Genomic DNA, 21,402 nt, shown 5'->3' on the forward strand with positions numbered 1-21,402 from the left:
CCAGCATGTGGCCACCAGTCTTGAATAGTTCGGCTGGTAACCCATCGGCTCCTGCTGCTTTGTTGTTCTTGAGCCGATTAATTGCTTTTATGACCTCATCTTGGCTAGGTGGTATACACTCTATACCATCATATCTTATTGGTTCTGGAGTATCTTCTTCATCGCCACTATTTGATACTAGAAGCTTTTCGAAATGTTCCTTCCAGATCCTCAACACGCTGTCTGTATCTGTCACCAGGTTTCCTTCTTCATCTCTACAGGAGGATGTACCTGCACCAAAGCCTTCGGTTTGGTGTTTTACTCGTATTTCATTCTGACTCCTGTACATCTCGATTTGCTCACGCTCACGTTTTTCTTGTTCTTTCTTTTTTTTCTGAAAACACATTTCTCCTCTCTCCTTTTTTCCCGATAATTCTCCATCACGTTACGAGTTGCTACTGTCGGCAGGGTTGCCCTATACGCTGCGTTTTTCACATCAGTAGCATTACGACACTCCTGATCGTACCATGGGTTTCTTGGTTACCTGTTGTGTTTGCAGCTTTTCGACGCCGAGTTTCCGTGTTGTATTAGATCGCACCTTTGCTGCAACATTAATTCCTATTAGAATTGGGAAAATAATGGGCAGCTACGTGAAAATAGAAATGTGTATGTATACGTAAACAAATATCAGCTGTTTGAATTATAGTGATTTTAATACTAGCCTAAACGGCTCGGTTTTAGTACGTCGATTTAAAAGGCATAGTCTAAACACACCATAAATCCTTGTCATAACAATTTACGTAAAACATTTATATATACCATTTCAAATCGACTCGATTAATGAAATCCCGAACTACCCCCTAATTTTTTACACATACCTTGAATCATGATCTAAATGTCGATCAGCTGATGTTTGTTAGAATACATACAAAATTATTAACTTGCGCCAAAAAATATTTGTTTGCAATTTGAAAATGAAAATAAGAATTACAACAATGGAAATGTTTTTGCAATGCAAAAATTCTATAAATAATTTTTATTTTTCTTTGATCTTTCATTTTTTTTATTTGGCAACCGTGAAAACAGTTGCAAATTTTAGTACATTGTGAGAGAGTTGTGTTTGTTCGTACAAAAAACTGCGTTGCATCTCATTAGTATCATGATTTAAAATAAACCCTGCCGCACGATAATTTAAATTTGTATGATAAAACATGGTGAATTCAGATTAAGAAAATTAACCCTGATTAAGCCTTTAATCATGGTATAATAATAGAAGGTAACAGCAAGTGTTGTTGTACAAAAAACGATACAACAACCACATGGAATTTTGTTGTTGTAAGTTCTACTAGTGTCAACTCATTTGACAGAAAAATGTAAATAAACAAACAAATTATCATCAAATTATTTTTATTTTGAAAATGAAATATTTTCGAATCCTCAAAATAAAAATTGAAAAACATGAATAAAAATCTATCAAATTTATATTTCTATCTATTCCACACCTTTCCTATAATTGAGAATTGCTGGGAATAGCGAGTTATTCCTTGAAGAAAGATTTGCTTCCTCAAACTTTACCAGCAGGCAGATTGAGTAAATTGAATACAGGAGCACATTTAATAAAGAACAATTTTAAATTGTATGCGTTCCCAATTTCCCTGTTGGGTGATTTTTAAAAACATAATTTGTCAAATTCATATTGACACTAGTACAACGTTGGAATCAAATCAGCTGGGATTTACTGTTACCTTTTATAATTGTACCATGGCCTTTAATCATGATTAAATTTTATATTTAAATCCGCTTTAAGACTGAGAATATTTTAAATTGTCAGCTGATGTTTGTTTACATACACACACATTTGACTTGATAACCTAAAAAGTCAGTCTGTCATTTTGTGTGTTTACAACTGTATTTTATTTATTCAACAGATATCCTGTAGACAAGTATTCCTAATCGGTCAACCAGTGTACGTGACATTTGTTCAGCACTTGTGAACTTTCAGTTTCAAAAATATATGCTCAATGTTAACCAGTAAGGAAAGTAGTAAATTCGGACGGGGCCGACTATATGATACCCTTCACCACTCTGGGCATATTCAACAGATGAATCCTAACAGACGTCGAGTTTTTGAAGGACCTGTAAAATGAAATTGGATCCATAAACATGCTATTCTGCAACATATACTAAATTTTTCACTTGGTCAGATACAGGGTTGCTTCAAGCTAGGTTATATTATATTCAATACGTTGTGCCAAATTATTGTCAATCGGCCTAACTTTGGGTCTTTGGTGAACCATTTATCTATCGGACGAAAATATATATGGGTGCTATATCTAAATCTGAACCGATTTACACAAAAGTTAACACACATCGTTCTGGACCTTATTCCGTACGCTGTGTTAAATTTTGTGCAAATCCAAAGATATATAGGGACTTTGGAGACCCATTTACCTTAAATCGGAGGAAAATATATATGGGAGCTATATATAAATCTGACCCGATTTTCTCGAACCATTTATCTATCGGACGAAAATATATATGGGTGCTATATCTAAATCTGAACCGATTTACACAAAAGTTAACACACATCGTTCTGGACCTTATTCCGTACGCTGTGTTAAATTTTGTGCAAATCCAAAGATATATAGGGACTTTGGAGACCCATTTACCTTAAATCGGAGGAAAATATATATGGGAGCTATATATAAATCTGACCCGATTTTCTCGAACCATTTATCTATCGGACGAAAATATATATGGGTGCTATATCTAAATCTGAACCGATTTACACAAAAGTTAACACACATCGTTCTGGACCTTATTCCGTACGCTGTGTTAAATTTTGTGCAAATCCAAAGATATATAGGGACTTTGGAGACCCATTTACCTTAAATCGGAGGAAAATATATATGGGAGCTATATATAAATCTGACCCGATTTTCTCGAAACTTGGCACACATCATTCTTGACCTAACTCAGTACTTTATGCCAAATTACGTGCAAATCGAAAGATATATAAGGACTTTGGTGCCCCATTTACCTTAAATCGGACGAAGCTTTATACGGGAGCTATATCTAAATCTGGACCGATCTGGACGTAGCACACATCATTCCGGACTCATATCAGTACCTTATGCCAAATTTCGTGCAAATCGAAATATATATAGGGACTTTGGAGACCGATTTACCTTAAATCGGACGAAAGTATATATGGGAGCTATATCTAAATCTGGACCGATTTTCACGAAACGTAGCACACTTCATTCTGGACCCAATTCAGTACCCTATGCCAAATTTCATGCAAATCCAAGGATATATAGGGACTTTAACTTTAAATCGGACGAAACTATATATGGGAGCTATATCTAAATCTGAACCGATTTTCTCGAAACTTGACACACATCATTCTGCACCTAATTCTATACTCTGTGCCAAATTTCATGCAAATCGAATGATATGTAGGGACTTTGGTGCACCATTTACCTTAAATCGGACGAAACTATATATGGGAGCTATATCTAAATCTGAACCGATTTTCTCGAAACTTGACACTAATCATTCTGGACCTAATTCAGTACTCGGTGCCAAATTTCGTCCAAATCGAAAGATATACAGAGACTTTGGTGCCCCAATCACCTTAAATCGGACGAAAATATATATGGGAGCTATATCTAAATCTGAACCGATTTTTCCCAATTTCAATAGGGTTCGTCCTTGGGCCAAATAAGTGACTTGTGCCAAATTTCATCCAAATCGGATCATAAATGCGACCTGTACTTTGTTTACAATTTAACATCTACAGACGGACGGACGGATGGACGGACATGCATAAATCGACTCAGAAAGTGATTCTATGCATATTCTCAAAAGGAACCATGTGTCTATCTCGTTTCCTTTTGCCTGTTACAAACATATGCACAAAGACATAATACCCTCTACCACAGTGTGGTGAAGGGTATAATAACATTGATAAATGTTTGCCATTATAATTAGTTTTATTTTTATACTCTGTGTGTTTACAAACGATATGACAGCTGATTTCGATTGTTTGTGTGACGTAGTCACCTCTACAATTGTAAAATTATCAATTGGAATGAGCAAAGGAATATTTACATAAAACAAGTTTTATTGTCCATTCCATTATGTATGTACATTATCGAATAAAAAGGTGATGTATCAAAACAAAATCATCTATTTTTTTATTCGACCACCTGTCAAATTTTATCTATAAATATTTCTCATGGTTGACCATATTGTACATCGAATTCAAATAGAAATCACACACTTTGACAGTTAATCGAGTCTTCAGCTGCGATAAATGGACTACCTATTTATTAACTGTCCAAGTGCGTATTTTCTGCTTGCATTCGATGTGCAATGTTGTCAACCATGTGAAAAATTTGACAGAAGGTCGAGACAAAAACTCGATATTTTGTAACAATTGTTACTAAATATTGTCTGTTTACACAAAAATCCAGTATAAGAGAGTCAAGTGAGAGAGCAGTTTGCAGTTGAACAACAACAAAGTTGCTGGAGTTTACTGAAAGAATTTTATTCAGTAAGATTTTGCAACTCAGCCATTTTCTGATCAGCTGTTTTCTGACCAAACACAAAAATTATTTAAAACATTATTTTTAATTTGCAAAGTTCAATTTGAAGTTGATTACAGAAAATGGAAGAAAATTCGTAAGTAATGCAAAGTTTCATTAAATTAAATTCCTTATATATTTTTAGGCAAGTTCCAGATAGAGGGCAATGTATTGATGCAGGGAGCTTAAATGTTCCCGGGGAACATACCAGATCAATTTTTCTTTTATTATTCATTTTATTTTTAATATTAAATGCAATACAAATAATTGTGTTCGTCCTTTGTTGTTTATTTTGGCGTAAATCAAATGTTTTCTTGAATCAGCTGTTTATTTGCTAAATCTTACTAAATGTTGTCTGTTTACTTTTTCCAATATTATCGCAAAAGAGAGTAAGAAAGGCTTACTCTCTGAACTAGAACTTACTGAATAAATGCTACTGGAAAAGTAACCAGACACACCTATTATTGCATTATGAATTTTATGTATGGCGATGGTGGGAAAATTCTAATGACAATTTCAGATATTATGGAGGTCGCCCTTTGGGCACACACACACGCCAAGGGTTTTGGTGCTCTTCACTCGGAAACGTAAGATTCCTAGTTTCCGCTTGCCATCTATGGAAGGAGTGACCCTATCCCTTTCTGAAGATGCAAAATACATTGCTACAATCCTTGACCGCAAATTAACGTAGAATAGGAATGTTGAGGAACGCTCTAAGAAAGGACTGATAGCACTCTACTCTTGCAAGAACTACATAGGAAAGAGCTGTTGACTAAGACCAGAGATCATACTAGCCAGAGTATATGTGATGGTCGTTCTTTTCATTCTTACATATGGCTGCCTTGTATGGCAGTCATATGACAAAATTAAATTCAGTACAGCGATCGGCTTCAATCCTGACTACCGAAGCGCTAAGATGTATACCACAGGCAGACTTGAATGCGATCCTGATTCTTCAACCACTGATCATTCTGATTAAATTCCAAGCGGCCAAATTTGCCCTAAGGCCCCGAGAAACGGATGCATAGAAATCGTTGAACTATGGTCACGCTAGTATCCTCAACATAACGCGGGTCATGATTTCTTGAGGAGAAATACTCTCATTAGAGACTATGTTCCCTCTCATAGAGACTTTAATGACATCAAAGTAGAGTTTCATAGTATGGAATCTTGGACTAGTGGCTCCTTACCTCTCCCAGGTCTGTAATTTTTCACAGACGGGTTAAAGATGGGGAAAGGCACTGGTGCAGGCGTTATACAATTCATAAAAACTTAACAATCTTTGTAGCTTTTTTTAAACAGAAATCCTTACAATCACGAAAGCGGCCGAGATAGTAAAAACACTTACTGCCGACAATACGGGACCGATGACTATATATGTCGATAGTCAGGCGGCCCTCAAGGCTTTGGAGTCGTGTACTATAAACTCAAAAGCAGTTCTTGATTGCAAGTCCGCTCTGAATGATACCGGACAGATAGTTAACTTATGTTGGGTTCCAGGACATAGTGACATAGAAGGGATCGAGATAACCAACGAGCTTGGTCGAGGGGGCTAACAAACGTCAAATCTTCCGATTGAGAAATCTGTGCAACCACCAATTGGCTATTTCATTGGCAAATCCCAGGGATGGTCCGCGTGACGATTTTTTAGGTTTTCGACAGTAAAAAAGTGTAAACGTGGAAAAAGTCATATACCTGTATAAAATGTAATAAAAGTAGTAAACGTCGTTCATTTGAATATTTTCACCATGTACAGTTATTTTGAAGAATATACAATATATATTTCTCATCATGATAAAAAATTTTAACTTCTTTTTGAAAATAACAATGTCATTTACGTCACTGTTTCTGACGGACCATCTCTGGTAAATCCTTTTGTTCTACAGCGAGGTAGTCGGTAACAGATGGTCGAGAGAATCTGGTTGCAGAATCTAACTTCTTCGCTGTTGACACATAATAAGAGAGAGATAAAAATCATTGTGGGGATCACAACAGGTCACTGCAAAATTAGATCACTCACTTCGAAATGGGACTCCAGTGGAGAGAATTACTGTCGTCTATGTGAGGAAGAAGAAGAGCTAGAAACAATTGAACATATTCACTGTAGATATCCATCGCTGATTGGCAGAAGACATAAACAGTTTGGAAGATATGAACTTGATAATCTAGTCTTGTTCTCTAAAATAGACCCCAGCCAGATCCTAGGCTTTGTAAAAAATCTGACATTGCTAAAATAACCCTCTCTCTCTTCACCTCTCTCTTCTCTTCCTGTTCTCTTTTCAGGTTTAAAGGATGATCATAATGGACAATAGTCTCCGAGTGGACGGTTGTTACTTACAACCGTACATCCCTAACCTAACCTAAGGCTATTTGCACCAGCAACGGTGGAAAAACTAGGTAAATTTTTTCCTTAATATTTCGCGATCTACCGCAGTGTCTTTTCTAGAATTGGAAGAACAAGTAAAGACAGAAGACATGAAAATGCGAGAATCTAAATTTTAAAAGTCAAAATAACAAATGTTCTTAACTTGTATTGTTTAGAAAGGAATATTAAATGAACTAAGGGACACATCCTTAGAAACATATGTTGGAAATTGCCTTGAAGCGGTACTTCTAGACCATGCAGGATATAGCTTTTCTTCGTTTGGACACCATGCCCACGCATTAACAGCAATTATTATAATAAAAGGTAAGAATTTCTAAATTTGACATGGAATTACTGGTCATCACGTCTCATTCATTTTTTAATACAGAATGTACAAAGGCCAAATTTCCCAACGCGAGAATAACCGATTTTTTGCTGTCGTCAAAAAGTGGTTCCAATATGCAAAGGACTGGCAACGAAAAACTCAAAATAAAGGGTTAATATTTAATTTTATCAGACTGTAGTAAAGTACGTTTACATTTAACCGGATTTCGTTAACCCAGTGGGTTTCAATTGTCAATTCCTTTGCAGATACGTCAAATAAATCCTCATAAAGTAGGTTAACCCGGTAAAAAAGTTCTAATGTTCAAGGAGTTTAAAATCCTGCCAGTGTTAAACGGCATTTACATTAGAATTTTTTGCAGGGTAAACCTACTAGATTTTACTATTTTCTTCGATATCATAAAGGAAAATTCGTTATCGTAGTAAAAAGTAGTAGATTCTTGCACTACGGGAACAGACCATATATCGTCTTCGTGAAGCACATTTGGACTATTTCAAGATTTTAAAGAACATTTTCAAGTAAATTATCTTACAAAATTAAAAATTGTGTTGTTTTTTTATTTAAAGGCGAATCAATTAGTTTTCGCTTAGGCAGAAAAACTGACCTTAAACTTAAGTTTCCTCTTAGAATAGGTAATAGCCAAAGAATGTAACAAAAATTATTCAGTATAAAAATGTTTATATTATTTGAATATGAAAATTGGGTACGAAAACTGACGTTTTGACGATACAAAAATGTACCGTACAGTGTGTTTTTCTAGATTTCGTTAATTGAATCGATTTAAAACTTTTAAAACCTTTAAAATTTAAAACTTTTGTTACGTCTTACAACCTGCATTTACCGTAGAAATCGTGTTCGTAAAAAATGTCGAATACAGCACTGCTTTCGTACCAAAAAATGTAACACTTTTCCTAAAAATTTCAAAATGTCACCGCTTTATGCATTTCGTATATTTAATTTAAATCACAAAAAGTATTGACAACAGCAGACAATTCAACGAGTGTTTAAACTTTTAAATTTGAAATATTCAAATTAAATTTGTTTTTAACAGTATTCAACCAAATAACAGCTGATTTGCCATGTCATATGGCAACTATAAAGCAGCATTTCATTTATTAATCGTTTATCAAAAATAAACAAAAATCGATAAATAATTATCGCTCCCCTGTCATCGCTAAAGCGCACATGTGTTTATTTTCATGTTATTTGTGATTGGAAGTTAAACAAAACGCTCCTTTGTAGCCAGCAAAAAATAAATTAATTAAACAAAAATGTTACGAAGACAAGCCCGTTTAAGAAGAGAATATCTTTTCGAAAAGGCCAAGGAGACACGGAGGCATAAATCCGAAGAGAAGAAACAAAAGTTGATCAACAGTTTGACGAACAACAAGACCATACATCCTAGTCTCCAGAAGGAGGCCATTACCATACAGGAAAAACTAAAATATAGTTTGGGTAAGAAAAATTTTGAATAGAAATTTTAACTACGATACTGAAATGTGTTCCTTTGACTTTTTCCAGATCAAGAAAATCCCAATGTCGACGATGAATATCGTTATGCGGGCAGTGAGGATCCCAAAATTATGATCACAACTTCCCATGAACCATCCGCAAGGCTAAAAATGTTTGTCAAAGAATTGCGTCTGATCTTCCCCAATGCTCAGCGCATGAACAGAGGTAAATACGAACTGAAGCAACTGATACATGCCTGCCGTGCCAATGATGTTACCGATTTCATAATTGTCCACGAACATCGTGGTGTACCCGACAGTTTGGTCATATGCCATTTACCCTATGGACCGACGGCCTTCTTTAATATATCCGGTGTGGTAATGCGTCACGATATACCCGACATTGGACCGATGAGTGAACAAAAGCCTCATTTAATTTTTCATAATTTCAAAACCGATTTGGGTAAACGTACAATGACCATATTGAAACATTTATTCCCCGTCCCCAAAGAGGATTCGAAGCGTGTTATTACCTTCGCCAATCATGATGATTATATTGCTTTCCGTCATCATACCTATCAATATGTTAACAAAGAACTGGAAATGAAAGAGGTGGGGCCGAGATTCCAATTGAAATTATATCAAATTAAGTTGGGTACACTCGATGAAATACAGACAGCCAATACCGAATGGGTACTGCGGCCGTACATGAATACATCAATGAAGAGAAGGTTTTTGTCCGATGATGATGGTTGGTGTCAAGATGAGGCGGAAGTATAAAGAAACTGTAGATAGTTATTTTTCTAATTATATACAGATATCTACATACATTTTTTGGAATAAAATGAAATGTTGATAGTTTTTAATTAAGAAAATCAATCTCTTATGACTTCTAAGGGCCCCGACTTGTGTCATAAATGGGGATAAGAAAAACACGAGGAACCTATAAACGATTCTAAATTAGGTTCCTCAAAAGAGTATTTTTTCAAGGCTACCCTAAGGCGTGGATTTTTAAACGAATATATTTTAAGGCCATCCTAAGGCGTGGACTTTGAAAAGAATATTTTTTCAAGGCCATCCTAAGGCGTTGACTTTGAAAAGAATATTTTTTCAAGGCCAGCCTAAGGCGAGGATTTTTAATAGAAAATATTTTTCCAACGCTACCCTATGGCGTGGAATTTTAAAAGTAATATTTTTTCAAAGCTACCCTAAGGAGTGGGCTTTGAAAATGATATTTTTCAATGCTACCCTAAGGCGTGAATTTTTAAAAGAATATTTTTTCAACGCTACACTAAGGCGTGGATTTTTAAAAGAATATTTTTTTAATGCCATCTTAAGACTAATATGTCTTCAGGCCCGTATTTCAGGCCTATATTTTTTAAGCATGGTTTTTTAAAAGAATACTTTTTTCCATGCTACCCTAAGGTCTTTATTTTTTCAAGCATGGTTTTTTAAAAGAATATTTTTTCCATGCTACCCTAAGGTCTTTACTATTTCAAGCTTGGATTTTTAAAAAATATTTCTTTAAGGAATGGATATTTAAAAGAATACATATTTTTTTAATTAATATTTTTTTAAATAATATTTTTTTAATAATATTTTTTAAAGATTTTTTTTTTTTTTGAATAATATTTTTTTCTCATGTATTTTTAAAGAAAATATTTTTAAAACAATTAAATCAAATTAGAACCAATACGGTTAAAAAAATCATATACAAAATCCCCAAAATACCAAATAATGGATGTTACTATGATATGAGGGCTTCCCGAAAACATGGTCCAATGTTGATTATTTTTGGTAGTCAGATTTTCTATTTCTTTTTTTATATTTAACAGATAACAAGCATCAAAAATTAAATTTTTACCATATATTATTTTTTATTTAATTTTCCGTAAGTGTCAAATATATTTCATATTTGCAAATAATGACCATTAAAGATTGCTATTTTAATAGTCTAAAGTAATAATAGTCCCCTTAAAATACCCTTTTATTTAAATTATATCAAATTTTATGTAAATTATTCCCCAATTAAATATATTCACGTTCTGTCATCAATTCACTTTGCATAGCAATCTCCCAAAACTTGTTTTGTCAACCTGCTGCTGCAAAAAAACGATATGTGAATCACCCTGTTTATTTGTTCTCTTTAATACAATAAAGCTCAAAATATTTGTCATCTCGAATTTAATTTTTTGTTTTTCCTTATTATAGTTGTAGAATCTATTTGTTTCCAATTAATTTTACATACGTTATGCTATCAATTCCCTTTGCATAGCAATCCCTTTCCCATTATAATAAGAAGCAGCATTTGTGTTGTTAACCTGCTACAATATGAATCACCCTGTTGCTTTGCTCTCATTTAGTATGCATTCCACCTCATTCGTAAACAATTCATTCGTTTCCCATTTAGTCTCCATCCCACCTCATTCGTAATTTTTCGGTTATACCCCATTGACTTCTTCTTTATCGGCCATTTTGTCTTCTCATCACATTCCGTAACGCCGTCAAAATTTCAAGAAACGGCATGTAATTAAAAGTAACGATAGTACGTCAATCGATAACACCATATATCATAATAATACCATAGTGGATTAGTCACAAAATTTTTGCCCATATAAAAATGTAAATTATTTACAATAAAATCATAATAAACAATAACAAAAATTATTGAAAAGTGAAATTGAAAGACATTACTATTTGAATTAAGTGGAAAATAGTGAATTAGCTAAGGTTTTCCACACGAAAAAGTGAAAACAAAAATTTTCTAGGTGGGGCTGCTGCGTGCTGTTGATCTAATTACTGGGGCCAGACGATAGATAGAGGTTTTTTCTTTTGCCACCAGCTGCCACCATGGCAAGACCAATCTATCCAAATCAGCAAAAAATTGCTGAAAAATTAATTATCCTGAACGATCGTGGTTTGGGCATCTTGACTCGAGTCTATAACATCAAGAAGGCTTGTGGTGACACGAAATCAAAACCCGGGTTCTTATCGGAAAAATCCTTGGAATCTTCAATCAAATTTATTGTCAAGAGATTCCCCAACATTGATGTTAAGGGTTTGAATGCGATTGTGAATATTAAGGCGGAGATCATTAAATCGTTGTCGTTGTATTATCACACCTTTGTGGATTTATTGGATTTCAAGGACAATGTGTGTGAGCTACTGACCACCATGGATGCTTGCCAGATACATTTGGATATAACGTTGAATTTTGAATTGACCAAAAACTATTTGGATTTGGTGGTGACCTATGTCTCGCTGATGATATTGCTCTCACGTGTGGAAGATCGTAAGGCAGTGTTGGGTCTGTATAATGCCGCCTTTGAGCTGCAAAATAATGCCTCAGATGCCGGATTTCCCCGGCTGGGCCAAATGATCTTGGACTATGAGGTGCCGTTGAAGAAGTTATCCGAGGAATTTATACCACATCAACGTCTGCTGACAAATGCCTTGCGCTCCTTGACAACGATTTATCCATTGCGGAATTTGCCAGCCGATAAATGGCGTGAAATGCAAAAACTTAGCTTGGTGGGTAATCCAGCGATTTTGCTTAAGGCGGTACGCACCGACACCATGTCATGTGAATATCTATCCCTTGAGGCAATGGATAGATGGATTATTTTTGGTTTAATGTTAAATCATCCAATGTTGGGTCAATATCCGGAGGTGAATAAAATTTGGTTATCCGCTTTGGAATCGAGTTGGGTTGTTGCCCTGTTCCGTGATGAGGTTTTGCAGATCCATCAGTATATTCAAACATTCTTTGATGGTATTAAGGGTTACAACAAACGTATAAGTGAGGTCAAGGAGGCCTATTCAAATGCGGTACAGAAAGCCGCTCTCATGCATCGAGAGAGAAGGAAGTTTTTGCGTACCGCCCTCAAGGAGTTGGCATTGATTATGACCGATCAACCGGGTTTGCTGGGACCCAAGGCCATTTTCATATTTATTGGTTTATGTTTGGCCCGCGATGAAATCTTGTGGCTTCTGAGGCATAATGATAATCCGCCGCTGCTAAAGAATAAGGGTAAGGCAATATTTTTGAATCTTTCTTTGAATATTAAAAATTTTTCTTTTAGGCAAAAGCAATGAGGACCTTGTGGATCGCCAGTTACCCGAGTTGCTCTTCCACATGGAAGAGTTACGTGCTTTGGTACGCAAATATAGCCAAGTCATGCAACGCTACTATGTCCAATACTTGTCTGGCTTCGATTCCACCGACTTGAATATACGCATGCAAAGTCTACAGATGTGTCCCGAAGATGAAAGTGTTATCTTCTCTTCGCTCTACAATACCGCCTCGAATTTGACCGTTAAGCAAGTAGAAGATAATGAACTATTCGACTTTAGGGCCTTCCGTTTGGATTGGTTCCGTTTGCAAACATACATGAGTGTGGGCAAGGCAGTTTTACGCATTCAAGAGCATGTCGAATTGGCTCGCCTGTTGGACTCAATGGTATTCCACACCCGAGTCGTCGACAATTTAGATGAAATCCTAGTGGAAACATCCGATTTAAGTATATTTTGTTTCTATAGTAAAATGTTTGATGATCAATTCCATATGTGTTTGGAATTTCCGGCACAAAATCGTTATATCATTGCCTTCCCCTTGATTTGTAGTCATTTTCAAAATTGCACCCATGAAATGTGTCCCGAGGAAAGGCATCACATACGTGAGCGTTCGCTGAGTGTGGTGAATATTTTCCTTGAAGAAATGGCCAAAGAGGCGAAAAATATTATCACCACAATATGTGATGAGCAATGTACCATGGCGGATGCTTTGCTGCCCAAACATTGTGCCAAAATTTTATCAGTACAATCGGCACGTAAAAAGAAAGATAAGTCGAAGAAACAATTTGATGATATACGCAAACCAGGCGATGAATCATATCGTAAGACCCGAGAAGATTTAACCACCATGGATAAATTGCATATGGCCCTTACGGAACTGTGTTTTGCCATTAACTATTGTCCCACAGTGAATGTGTGGGAATTTGCCTTTGCCCCACGCGAATATTTGTGTCAAAATTTGGAACATCGTTTCTCCAGGGATTTAGTGGGTATGGTTATGTTCAATGCGGAGACAATGGAAATTGCTAAACCCTCCGAACTATTGGCATCGGTTAGGGCATACATGAATGTTTTGCAAACGGTTGAGAATTATGTGCATATCGATATGACCAGAGTGTTTAATAATTGTCTGCTGCAGCAGACCCAGGCCTTGGATTCGCATGGTGAGAAGACAATTGCGGCGTTGTATAATACGTGGTGAGTAGGAGGAAAAAAAAACTAAAGATTTTAAAACATTTTCTAATTTTGTTTAATTTTCTTCCAGGTACAGCGAAGTCCTTTTGCGTCGCGTTTCGGCCGGCAACATTGTGTTTAGCAACAATCAAAAGGCCTTTGTACCCATTTCCCCAGAGGGTTGGGTCCCATTCAACCCTCAAGAATTCTCCGATTTAAATGAATTACGTGCTTTGGCCGAATTGGTGGGCCCTTATGGCATAAAATCTCTCAACGAAACCCTTATGTGGCACATTGCCAACCAGGTACAAGAACTAAAATCTCTGGTCGGTGTTAACAAAGAGGTCTTGATAACCCTGCGCACCAGTTTCGATAAACCCGAAGTAATGAAGGAGCAATTTAAACGTCTACAAGATGTGGATCGTGTTCTGCAGCGCATGACCATAATTGGCGTGATTTTATGTTTCCGCAATTTGGTCCATGAGGCTTTAGTGGATGTATTGGAGAAACGTATACCCTTCCTTTTGAGTTCCGTTAAAGATTTCCAAGAACATTTACCGGGTGGAGATCAAATTCGGGTGGCCTCTGAAATGGCCTCCGCTGCAGGTTTAATGTGTAAAGTAGATCCCACATTGGCGGCCACTTTAAAATCTAAAAAACCTGAATTTGATGAGGGTGAACATTTAACGGCCTGCCTGCTAATGGTATTCGTGGCCGTATCCATTCCCAAGCTAGCACGTAATGATAGTTCATTTTATCGTGCCTCTATTGATGGTCATTCCAATAATACCCACTGTATGTCAGTGGCCATAAATAATATTTTTGGAGCTTTGTTTACAATTTGTGGTCAAAATGACATTGAAGATCGTATGAAAGAATTTTTAGCCTTGGCCTCTTCATCGCTATTGCGTTTGGGTCAGGAGTCGGATCGCGATGCAACACGTAATCGTGAATCCATTTACTTGCTACTCGATGAAATTGTCAAGCAATCACCATTTTTAACAATGGATCTATTGGAATCATGTTTCCCATATGTTTTGATACGTAATGCCTATCATGCTGTCTACAAGCAGGAACAAATATTGGGACTTTAAAGAGTAACAATTACAACATTATTAGAGGTAAAAATTTATGGTGTAGTTTGTAAGAGATTTTTTTATACATATATCATGAGAAAAAAAACTCACAAATGGAATCCCAAGGAACCTCCTTGGGTGGGTGGAAAGAAGAGGCTAAGAACGTTTTTTTAAGTCATAAATGACATCGGGAAATGGCCAGAATTTTGAAAAGTAGAAAAAGGCAATAACTCTTTGCCTTTATTTAAATTTTAAAACCAGGACCTATAACGACAATTTGTGGGTTTAGGAACCTCTATATATTTTTCAAGAACAGGTAAATTTAAAATATTAAGGCACCTTATTTTAAGGCCAAGAAAAATAAAAAAGGCCATGGCCATAATTAATTTTACAATAGGTAGGCGTCCCACACAGAAAGTGGTGGTGGAAATATCAAGAGGCTGGAATTATCTGTCCCGTATTAAAATTATAAAACCGGAATCTATAAAGAAAATTTCGTGACTTAGGGATCTCCTCCTTTTTCCCCACAAGAAAACTTAAATTAAAATATAAAGTGGCCGCCAAAAAAATCAAATTTTTTTCTTGGTTTCGAAAATCAAAAGGAATGGAACACATTACTCGAACACCTCCACCCCTACCATCATGCAAACCCTTAGCAAACAAACTTAGTTCTTAGTCAAAATTAAGTAACCAAATCGATTAAAAAAACAATAATTGTTTAAAATTTTTTTATAAGGTATTTTTTTTTCTTCTTCGTAGTATAAGCTCTCTCTGTCTTACGCTCTTTTTTTCTATTTAAAAGAAACATTATGCATTATTATATACACAGTTTATAGGTATATATAAATAAAGTATTAAAATAATTATTGTAATATTTAAGAATAATAAAAAAAATAAAATCTAAAAAAAATAAAACTATAAAACCCAATCAAACCAAAATCCATGTGAGGTGAGAGAAGATGAAACAAAATTCGAAATATGTAAGCACATAAGAGAATATTTTTCTTTACAATTAAATAAAAATAAATAAAATTTTTTCTATGGCCAAAATTAAAACATAAAAAACCAATTATAATTAATAAATAGAAAAAAATAATTAAAATAAAAAGTAATTAAAATAAAAACAAATGAAAAAAATTAACACTTTAGAGCTAGCAATGGCAAACAACACATGGGGGAACATAAAATGCGTTTTGAGAGAAAAAATATTTTTTTTTTAGGGATGAAGAGGGGATTCGATTAAAAATTCTTTTTTTAACTAACTACTACTAGTGACTTTATGCGACTTGTTAACTTTTTTATAAAATAATTCATATTGCTTGTTTTTTGATTTTTTCCATTAAAAAACATAAATAATTTTTATAGGTCGGCAGTTTTTTTTTGTTTTTGTTGCTGTTTAGGTCTTGTTGAAATATGATTGATAAACAATACCCAAGGAAGAGCTGGCAAATAATGTGAAATAACTCCACCATGCGGCAAAGCCGAGAATACCCTTGTAGACTTCTGTGGTGAAGACCTGTGAAAAAAAAAACGATTTGAATATTTTGTAAATATCTGTCAGGATCTTGGAAATATATTTCAAAATAGTTTTTTAGGATTATTCAGACTTTACGAATGATTTTGAGGCATGGCTGAAGAAATTATTCAATACTCACATTTTTCAAACTCATCAATGAGGTGTGCAGATTTTGTGCTGATGTCATGATATTAAATTCATTGTTGGCAGTTTCGGTTTCCGTCAAAAGGCTGGTGCCCAGACCACTACCTTCCAAAAAGTCTTGACTACTAATAACTGATGTTACAGTTGCTGCTGGTGGTTCCAATTCTGCAGAACATTCATGCTGTAGTACCGCCGTTTCACTAAACAAACCCGTCCAACTAAATCCACCCAAACTTTTGTACATCAGTGTTAGATATAAACATAAAATAATGGGCGCGGCAAATTGTAGTGTCACCACACACAAATAATAGAATATGGAAGAAATCTGAAATAATTTGTTTTTAAATAATTAAATATTGGAATCAAATATTTTAGGTTAATCTATTATACCTTCTTTTGATATTCCACATTTGTAATACGACCAGCTTCCTTTCTTAAATCCATAATTTTATCATAGGCCAAATTTAAATAGGATTGCAGATAAATTGGCATTAAAGCGATTCTTAAGACAACGGCAAGGACAACCAAGATAAGACGTAAGGTTTCAAAAACATGAGGCTTCATTCTGTGAAAAGAAATTAAAAAGAAAATTAAAAATAAAATAGAAAATTGAAAAATCCAAAATTTCGATTATTAAAATAAAAAATTAAAAATTTGAAGAAATTGTAGAATATTAAAAAAATTGCCATCAATTAAAAAATAATATAAAATAAAAAATATTTAAATTTAAAATAAAAGTTTGATACACAAAATATGACATAAAATAATAATAGAAAATTAAAAATGTTATTTTTTTGTAAACTCACAATGGCGCATCCATTCCCTGGAACACTCGCACCGTCAAATAATCCCGACTAACCGGCCGTATCCACAAGATCACCAAAATGAATGGCAATACAAAACTAATATTCAGCAAGATTTTCTTAACTTTACTCTCTTCACAATATTTCAAGGAATCCCAATGCATTTTGGCCATACGCAAACCGGGGAAAGTGAACAGTGAACCCAAGATGGCGCAGCAGGCGGCCATTACTAATTTGACAATGAGCTTGGAGGCTGGACCACTGAAAGAAATAAGAAGAGAAACATATTAATTTAATATACAAAAAAGCTTATATTATATATATACTAATAAAAGAGTAAAGTGATTGACTTAACGATTCATCAACGCCCAGGCGAAACGCCTGAAGCTAGAATCTTGAAATTTTGGGTGAGGGTCACTCTTGGTCCAAAGGTGATACCATTTGAATTTGGCGAACCGGTAGAGCTAGAACTCCTAAATTTTAAATGAGCGTCACTGATGGACTAGGATTGGGATATGTACGTAGTTATGGAATTTTTTTTCTTACGTTTGCGAAAAGTACTAAATCGTACTATAATTGGTACAATTTGGATTTGGGTGAACCGATAGAGCTGGAACATTGAAATTTGAAGTCAGGATCACTGTTGGGGTGTAGGATTGGGGTCAGGATTCAGTTTAACAAATGGGTACTAAATTTGGTACAATTTAAAATTTTAGGGGACCGATGGAGCTGTAATCCTGAAATTTGAAGTTAGGATCACTGTTGGGGTGTGAGATTGAGATATGTAGGGAGTTTACAATTTAAATTGTGGGTGAAGCGATAGAGTGGAATTCTGAAATTTTGATTTAGAATCACTGTGGAGGTGTAGGATTGGGTATGTAGGAATTTTTTGAAATTGGTACTTCTGTGTACTAAATATGGTACAATTTGAATTGTGATTGAACCGATAGAGTTGGAATCCTGAAACTTGGATTAAGATCACTGTGGGTGTGAAGGTTTGGGGTAAGTAGGAGGTTTTGGAAATTGGTACTATTGTGTACTAAATTTGGTACAATTTAAATTGTGGGTCAACCATACCAGAAATATGAATTTGAAATCATTGTGAGGGTGTAAGATTGGGGTATGCAGGAAGTTTTGTTGGATGGTTAAGGTGGGTACTCTTTGAAATTTAATGTATGATCGATATTAATATATGGATAGCTTATTGCTTAGATTGGATATCAAATTTCTCCACTAAAAATGGATGTGATTTTTTATATTTCACAAGCTTGAATTTTTTTTAGAAAACATTTCGAGGTCACTTGACGCATATTTTTTAATAGACAAATAGAACCACCAGACGGACATTTCATTTTTATATTCCCGTTGTGAAGAACTGAGAACACTTCTAACTCGGATTTCTCACGAAATTTATAATCGAATTAAAATTTCATTTTGAAGTAAAATAATTACAATTTTGGAAATATCCCATTGGCTAAATAGAATACACTTTTTTATCAAAAAATAAATTTGAAAAAAAGTTAAACATACCTTGATTGTATACCCTGATCATTTAAAAATTTCGAAGCACTGCTATTAAAACTGGCATATGCATCCTCCAATCCAGTTTCCAATATACTTTCATCAATGATGAGAACAATCATGGCTATTAGAAGATAAACCAAGCAGGCCACAATGACCATAGAACGTTCACCAATAGAGTCTTCACTTTGGAAATACAGCACCGTCAGAGAAGATAACAATTTACTAAAAGAAAAAAAACAAAACAAAAAATAAGTTATAACAATAACGTCATTCATTGATAACAAAATAAATCACGTATATAATTGTCAATAAACATATCTCAATAGCAAGGTATGTATAATGATAATAATAAAATACGTATATCTGATTTGTGTCATTACTTACACAGCAAAGAAAACCACCAACAAACACCAGACCATGCTAAGATTAACCTCATTTTTCAAAGGAATAAAATAGTGATAGACCTAGAATGCACAAATAGCAATCAATATTTTTTGAAATCAATTAGCATTGGAGTGAGGAATTAGCGTAAACTTACCTCTGATATAATATAAACAATTGCAGCATAGATACTAAAATCCAATAGCCATTGATATTCCGTATAATACCGCAAGTGCACCACATCTCTGGCCGTTACCGGTGATGTTTCCAAATCAATTTCTATGCTACGCGGTATATGAAATTGTCCCTCTTTGGGATTGTGGTGGGTTGTACCATTTTGATAGTGTTTGCCCTTACCGCCTTTTTGCGGCTTTTCCTTGGGCACCCCAGCCTTGGTTCTCAGCTCATCATCGGTGGGATGTAAATAACGATAAAGACCGGTTGAACACAATATCCATTTGGCAAACGACAGGTGTGCATTGAATTTTTGTATTATACTGACCACAACCAGTGTTATAACCAGTTGAGCTCCCAATATTGCCTAAAAGAAAAATATAAAATTTAATAAAAAGTATTCAATTATTTATTTTTTTCAAAATATTCTTTCCCATGGCCGTTAAAGGCTAACGTAACCAAATTTGGGTCAAAGCAATTCTATTTTTGGTTAATATTCATATTTAAGAGGCACACACATTTTTATTTATATGTACCCTGTAGGAAATGTCTACAGTAAATCAGTATTGACTTACTATTGGCATTGTCACCAATACTGTTGACCGACTATACCCAACACAATGCATTTTACTATTGACATTTAACATGTGCTTGTCATTGGAAATGAACTAGTGACTTGGTCAGTAGTAAGTCAGTAGTTTTTAGATATAGACACAGCGTCGCATATGTGGACACGGTCAGTAGTAAGTCAATAGTTTGTATATATAGACTAAAGGTCACATATGTCACTTGTAAATTTTTTATAATTTCTTTTGCTCAAAAATTTGTTCACCAATTAATTCATTAATTTAATTATTACCATTAATAACTTTAAACTCGCGTTTTTAACAAAATATCTGTCTATTGCCGCCAACTTTTTTTTCTTTAATTATAAATATATTAAAGAAAAAAGAAGAAGCATAACCATGCTCAGTTGGTTGTTAACATAACAAATGCTTCTTCTTATTACATGATATGTAGACAAGTTGTAGAAAATATGGAGACATGTCGCCACAATAGTAGACAAAGGCGATACAACACCCCACATTTCCTTCAGGGTATGTACACTTGTCTACTCTCCAAAACATATGCAGCAGGCAGTTTTTTAAGGAAAAATGCTGTTCGGGTTCTTACCATGCTAATTGACGGTGGTGGTGGTTTCTTTTCACGTTCGTATTGTTTTATTAAATGCTTTATTGTTGTATGTGCTAATGTCGCCTACCCACAAATGGAGTCTTCTTTAATACATGACTTTTGGTTTAATTACTGAAGAAATCTTTAATTAAAAACGGAAATAGTTTTAAACTAAACCAAAACGATGAGCTGCAAGAACAGTTTCTTCTCTGTTCTACCTCCCCAACTGAATGACAGACAAATCAGCTGTGCTTGCTAGTGCTACAAAAATAGAATTGACAAGAGGTGATGTCAACTATATCAGAGTGAAAAAACGCATGGTGCTACATAAAATCGCTTAAATTCAAAGCAGAGTTGAACATTAATTACGAGGGGTGGGAATACAATTCGGGAATACAATAAATATTAAGAAATAGTCCTCATATAACGTTACCTCCCAAATTTCGGAATTTAAGAAAAATCAGCACTATATTATAAGTTTTTTATTTCGTTTTCTCTTGGAAGCTGCGATTGATTTCAGATATTTTGAATATCCACTATAAATCAAATCCGGCTATGCTGTTATATAGAGGTCAGTAGTGCACCGTACGCTATTTGGGAATACTGTCGACTTGGAATTCGGTTGAAGTCTTGTTCG

General features: G+C 34.9%; 3 protein-coding genes across 3 annotated transcripts; 2 read left to right on the top strand and 1 right to left on the bottom strand.

Moving 5' to 3' along the window:
• The first annotated feature begins 8,547 nt into the window (after positions 1 to 8,547).
• Positions 8,548 to 9,507, top strand: LOC133322088 (U3 small nucleolar ribonucleoprotein protein IMP4-like). Its single transcript, XM_061531155.1, has 2 exons — positions 8,548 to 8,731; positions 8,798 to 9,507. Exons 1-2 carry the CDS (start codon positions 8,548 to 8,550, stop codon positions 9,505 to 9,507), a joined length of 894 nt encoding a protein of 297 aa, XP_061387139.1.
• Positions 9,508 to 11,572: 2,065 nt separating this feature from the next.
• Positions 11,573 to 15,068, top strand: LOC133322091 (membrane-associated protein Hem). Its single transcript, XM_061531158.1, has 3 exons — positions 11,573 to 12,757; positions 12,810 to 13,998; positions 14,066 to 15,068. Exons 1-3 carry the CDS (start codon positions 11,578 to 11,580, stop codon positions 15,066 to 15,068), a joined length of 3,372 nt encoding a protein of 1,123 aa, XP_061387142.1. The 5' UTR covers positions 11,573 to 11,577.
• Positions 15,069 to 16,446: 1,378 nt separating this feature from the next.
• On the bottom strand, positions 16,447 to 20,801 carry LOC133322087 (transmembrane protein 161B-like). Its single transcript, XM_061531154.1, has 8 exons — positions 20,766 to 20,801; positions 19,576 to 19,959; positions 19,422 to 19,501; positions 19,044 to 19,259; positions 17,517 to 17,774; positions 17,101 to 17,275; positions 16,706 to 17,035; positions 16,447 to 16,566 (listed from the first exon to the last, which is right to left on the bottom strand). Exons 1-8 carry the CDS (start codon positions 20,766 to 20,768, stop codon positions 16,447 to 16,449), a joined length of 1,566 nt encoding a protein of 521 aa, XP_061387138.1. The 5' UTR covers positions 20,769 to 20,801.
• Positions 20,802 to 21,402: the final 601 nt, after the last annotated feature.

This window comes from Musca vetustissima, unplaced genomic scaffold, assembly GCF_032173495.1.
Source record: "Musca vetustissima isolate MV318-11 ecotype Yass unplaced genomic scaffold, APGP_CSIRO_Mvet_v1 utg25376, whole genome shotgun sequence".
NCBI classification, from domain to species: Eukaryota; Metazoa; Arthropoda; class Insecta; order Diptera; family Muscidae; genus Musca; species Musca vetustissima.

Excerpts from the sequence above, each read along its gene's own strand:
- LOC133322091 (XM_061531158.1), top strand. The coding sequence starts at position 11,578 with ATGGCAAGACCAATCTATCCAAATCAGCAAAAAATTGCTGAAAAATTA. Across the intron at positions 12,758-12,809 it reads GCCGCTGCTAAAGAATAAGG|GCAAAAGCAATGAGGACCTT; the intron begins GTAAGGCAATAT and ends TTTTTCTTTTAG. Across the intron at positions 13,999-14,065 it reads GCGGCGTTGTATAATACGTG|GTACAGCGAAGTCCTTTTGC; the intron begins GTGAGTAGGAGG and ends ATTTTCTTCCAG.
- LOC133322088 (XM_061531155.1), top strand. The coding sequence starts at position 8,548 with ATGTTACGAAGACAAGCCCGTTTAAGAAGAGAATATCTTTTCGAAAAG. Across the intron at positions 8,732-8,797 it reads AAAACTAAAATATAGTTTGG|ATCAAGAAAATCCCAATGTC; the intron begins GTAAGAAAAATT and ends GACTTTTTCCAG.
- LOC133322087 (XM_061531154.1), bottom strand. Across the intron at positions 17,775-19,043 it reads GATCAGGGTATACAATCAAG|TGGTCCAGCCTCCAAGCTCA; the intron begins GTATGTTTAACT and ends TATTTCTTTCAG. Across the intron at positions 17,276-17,516 it reads CAGGGAATGGATGCGCCATT|AATGAAGCCTCATGTTTTTG; the intron begins GTGAGTTTACAA and ends TTCTTTTCACAG.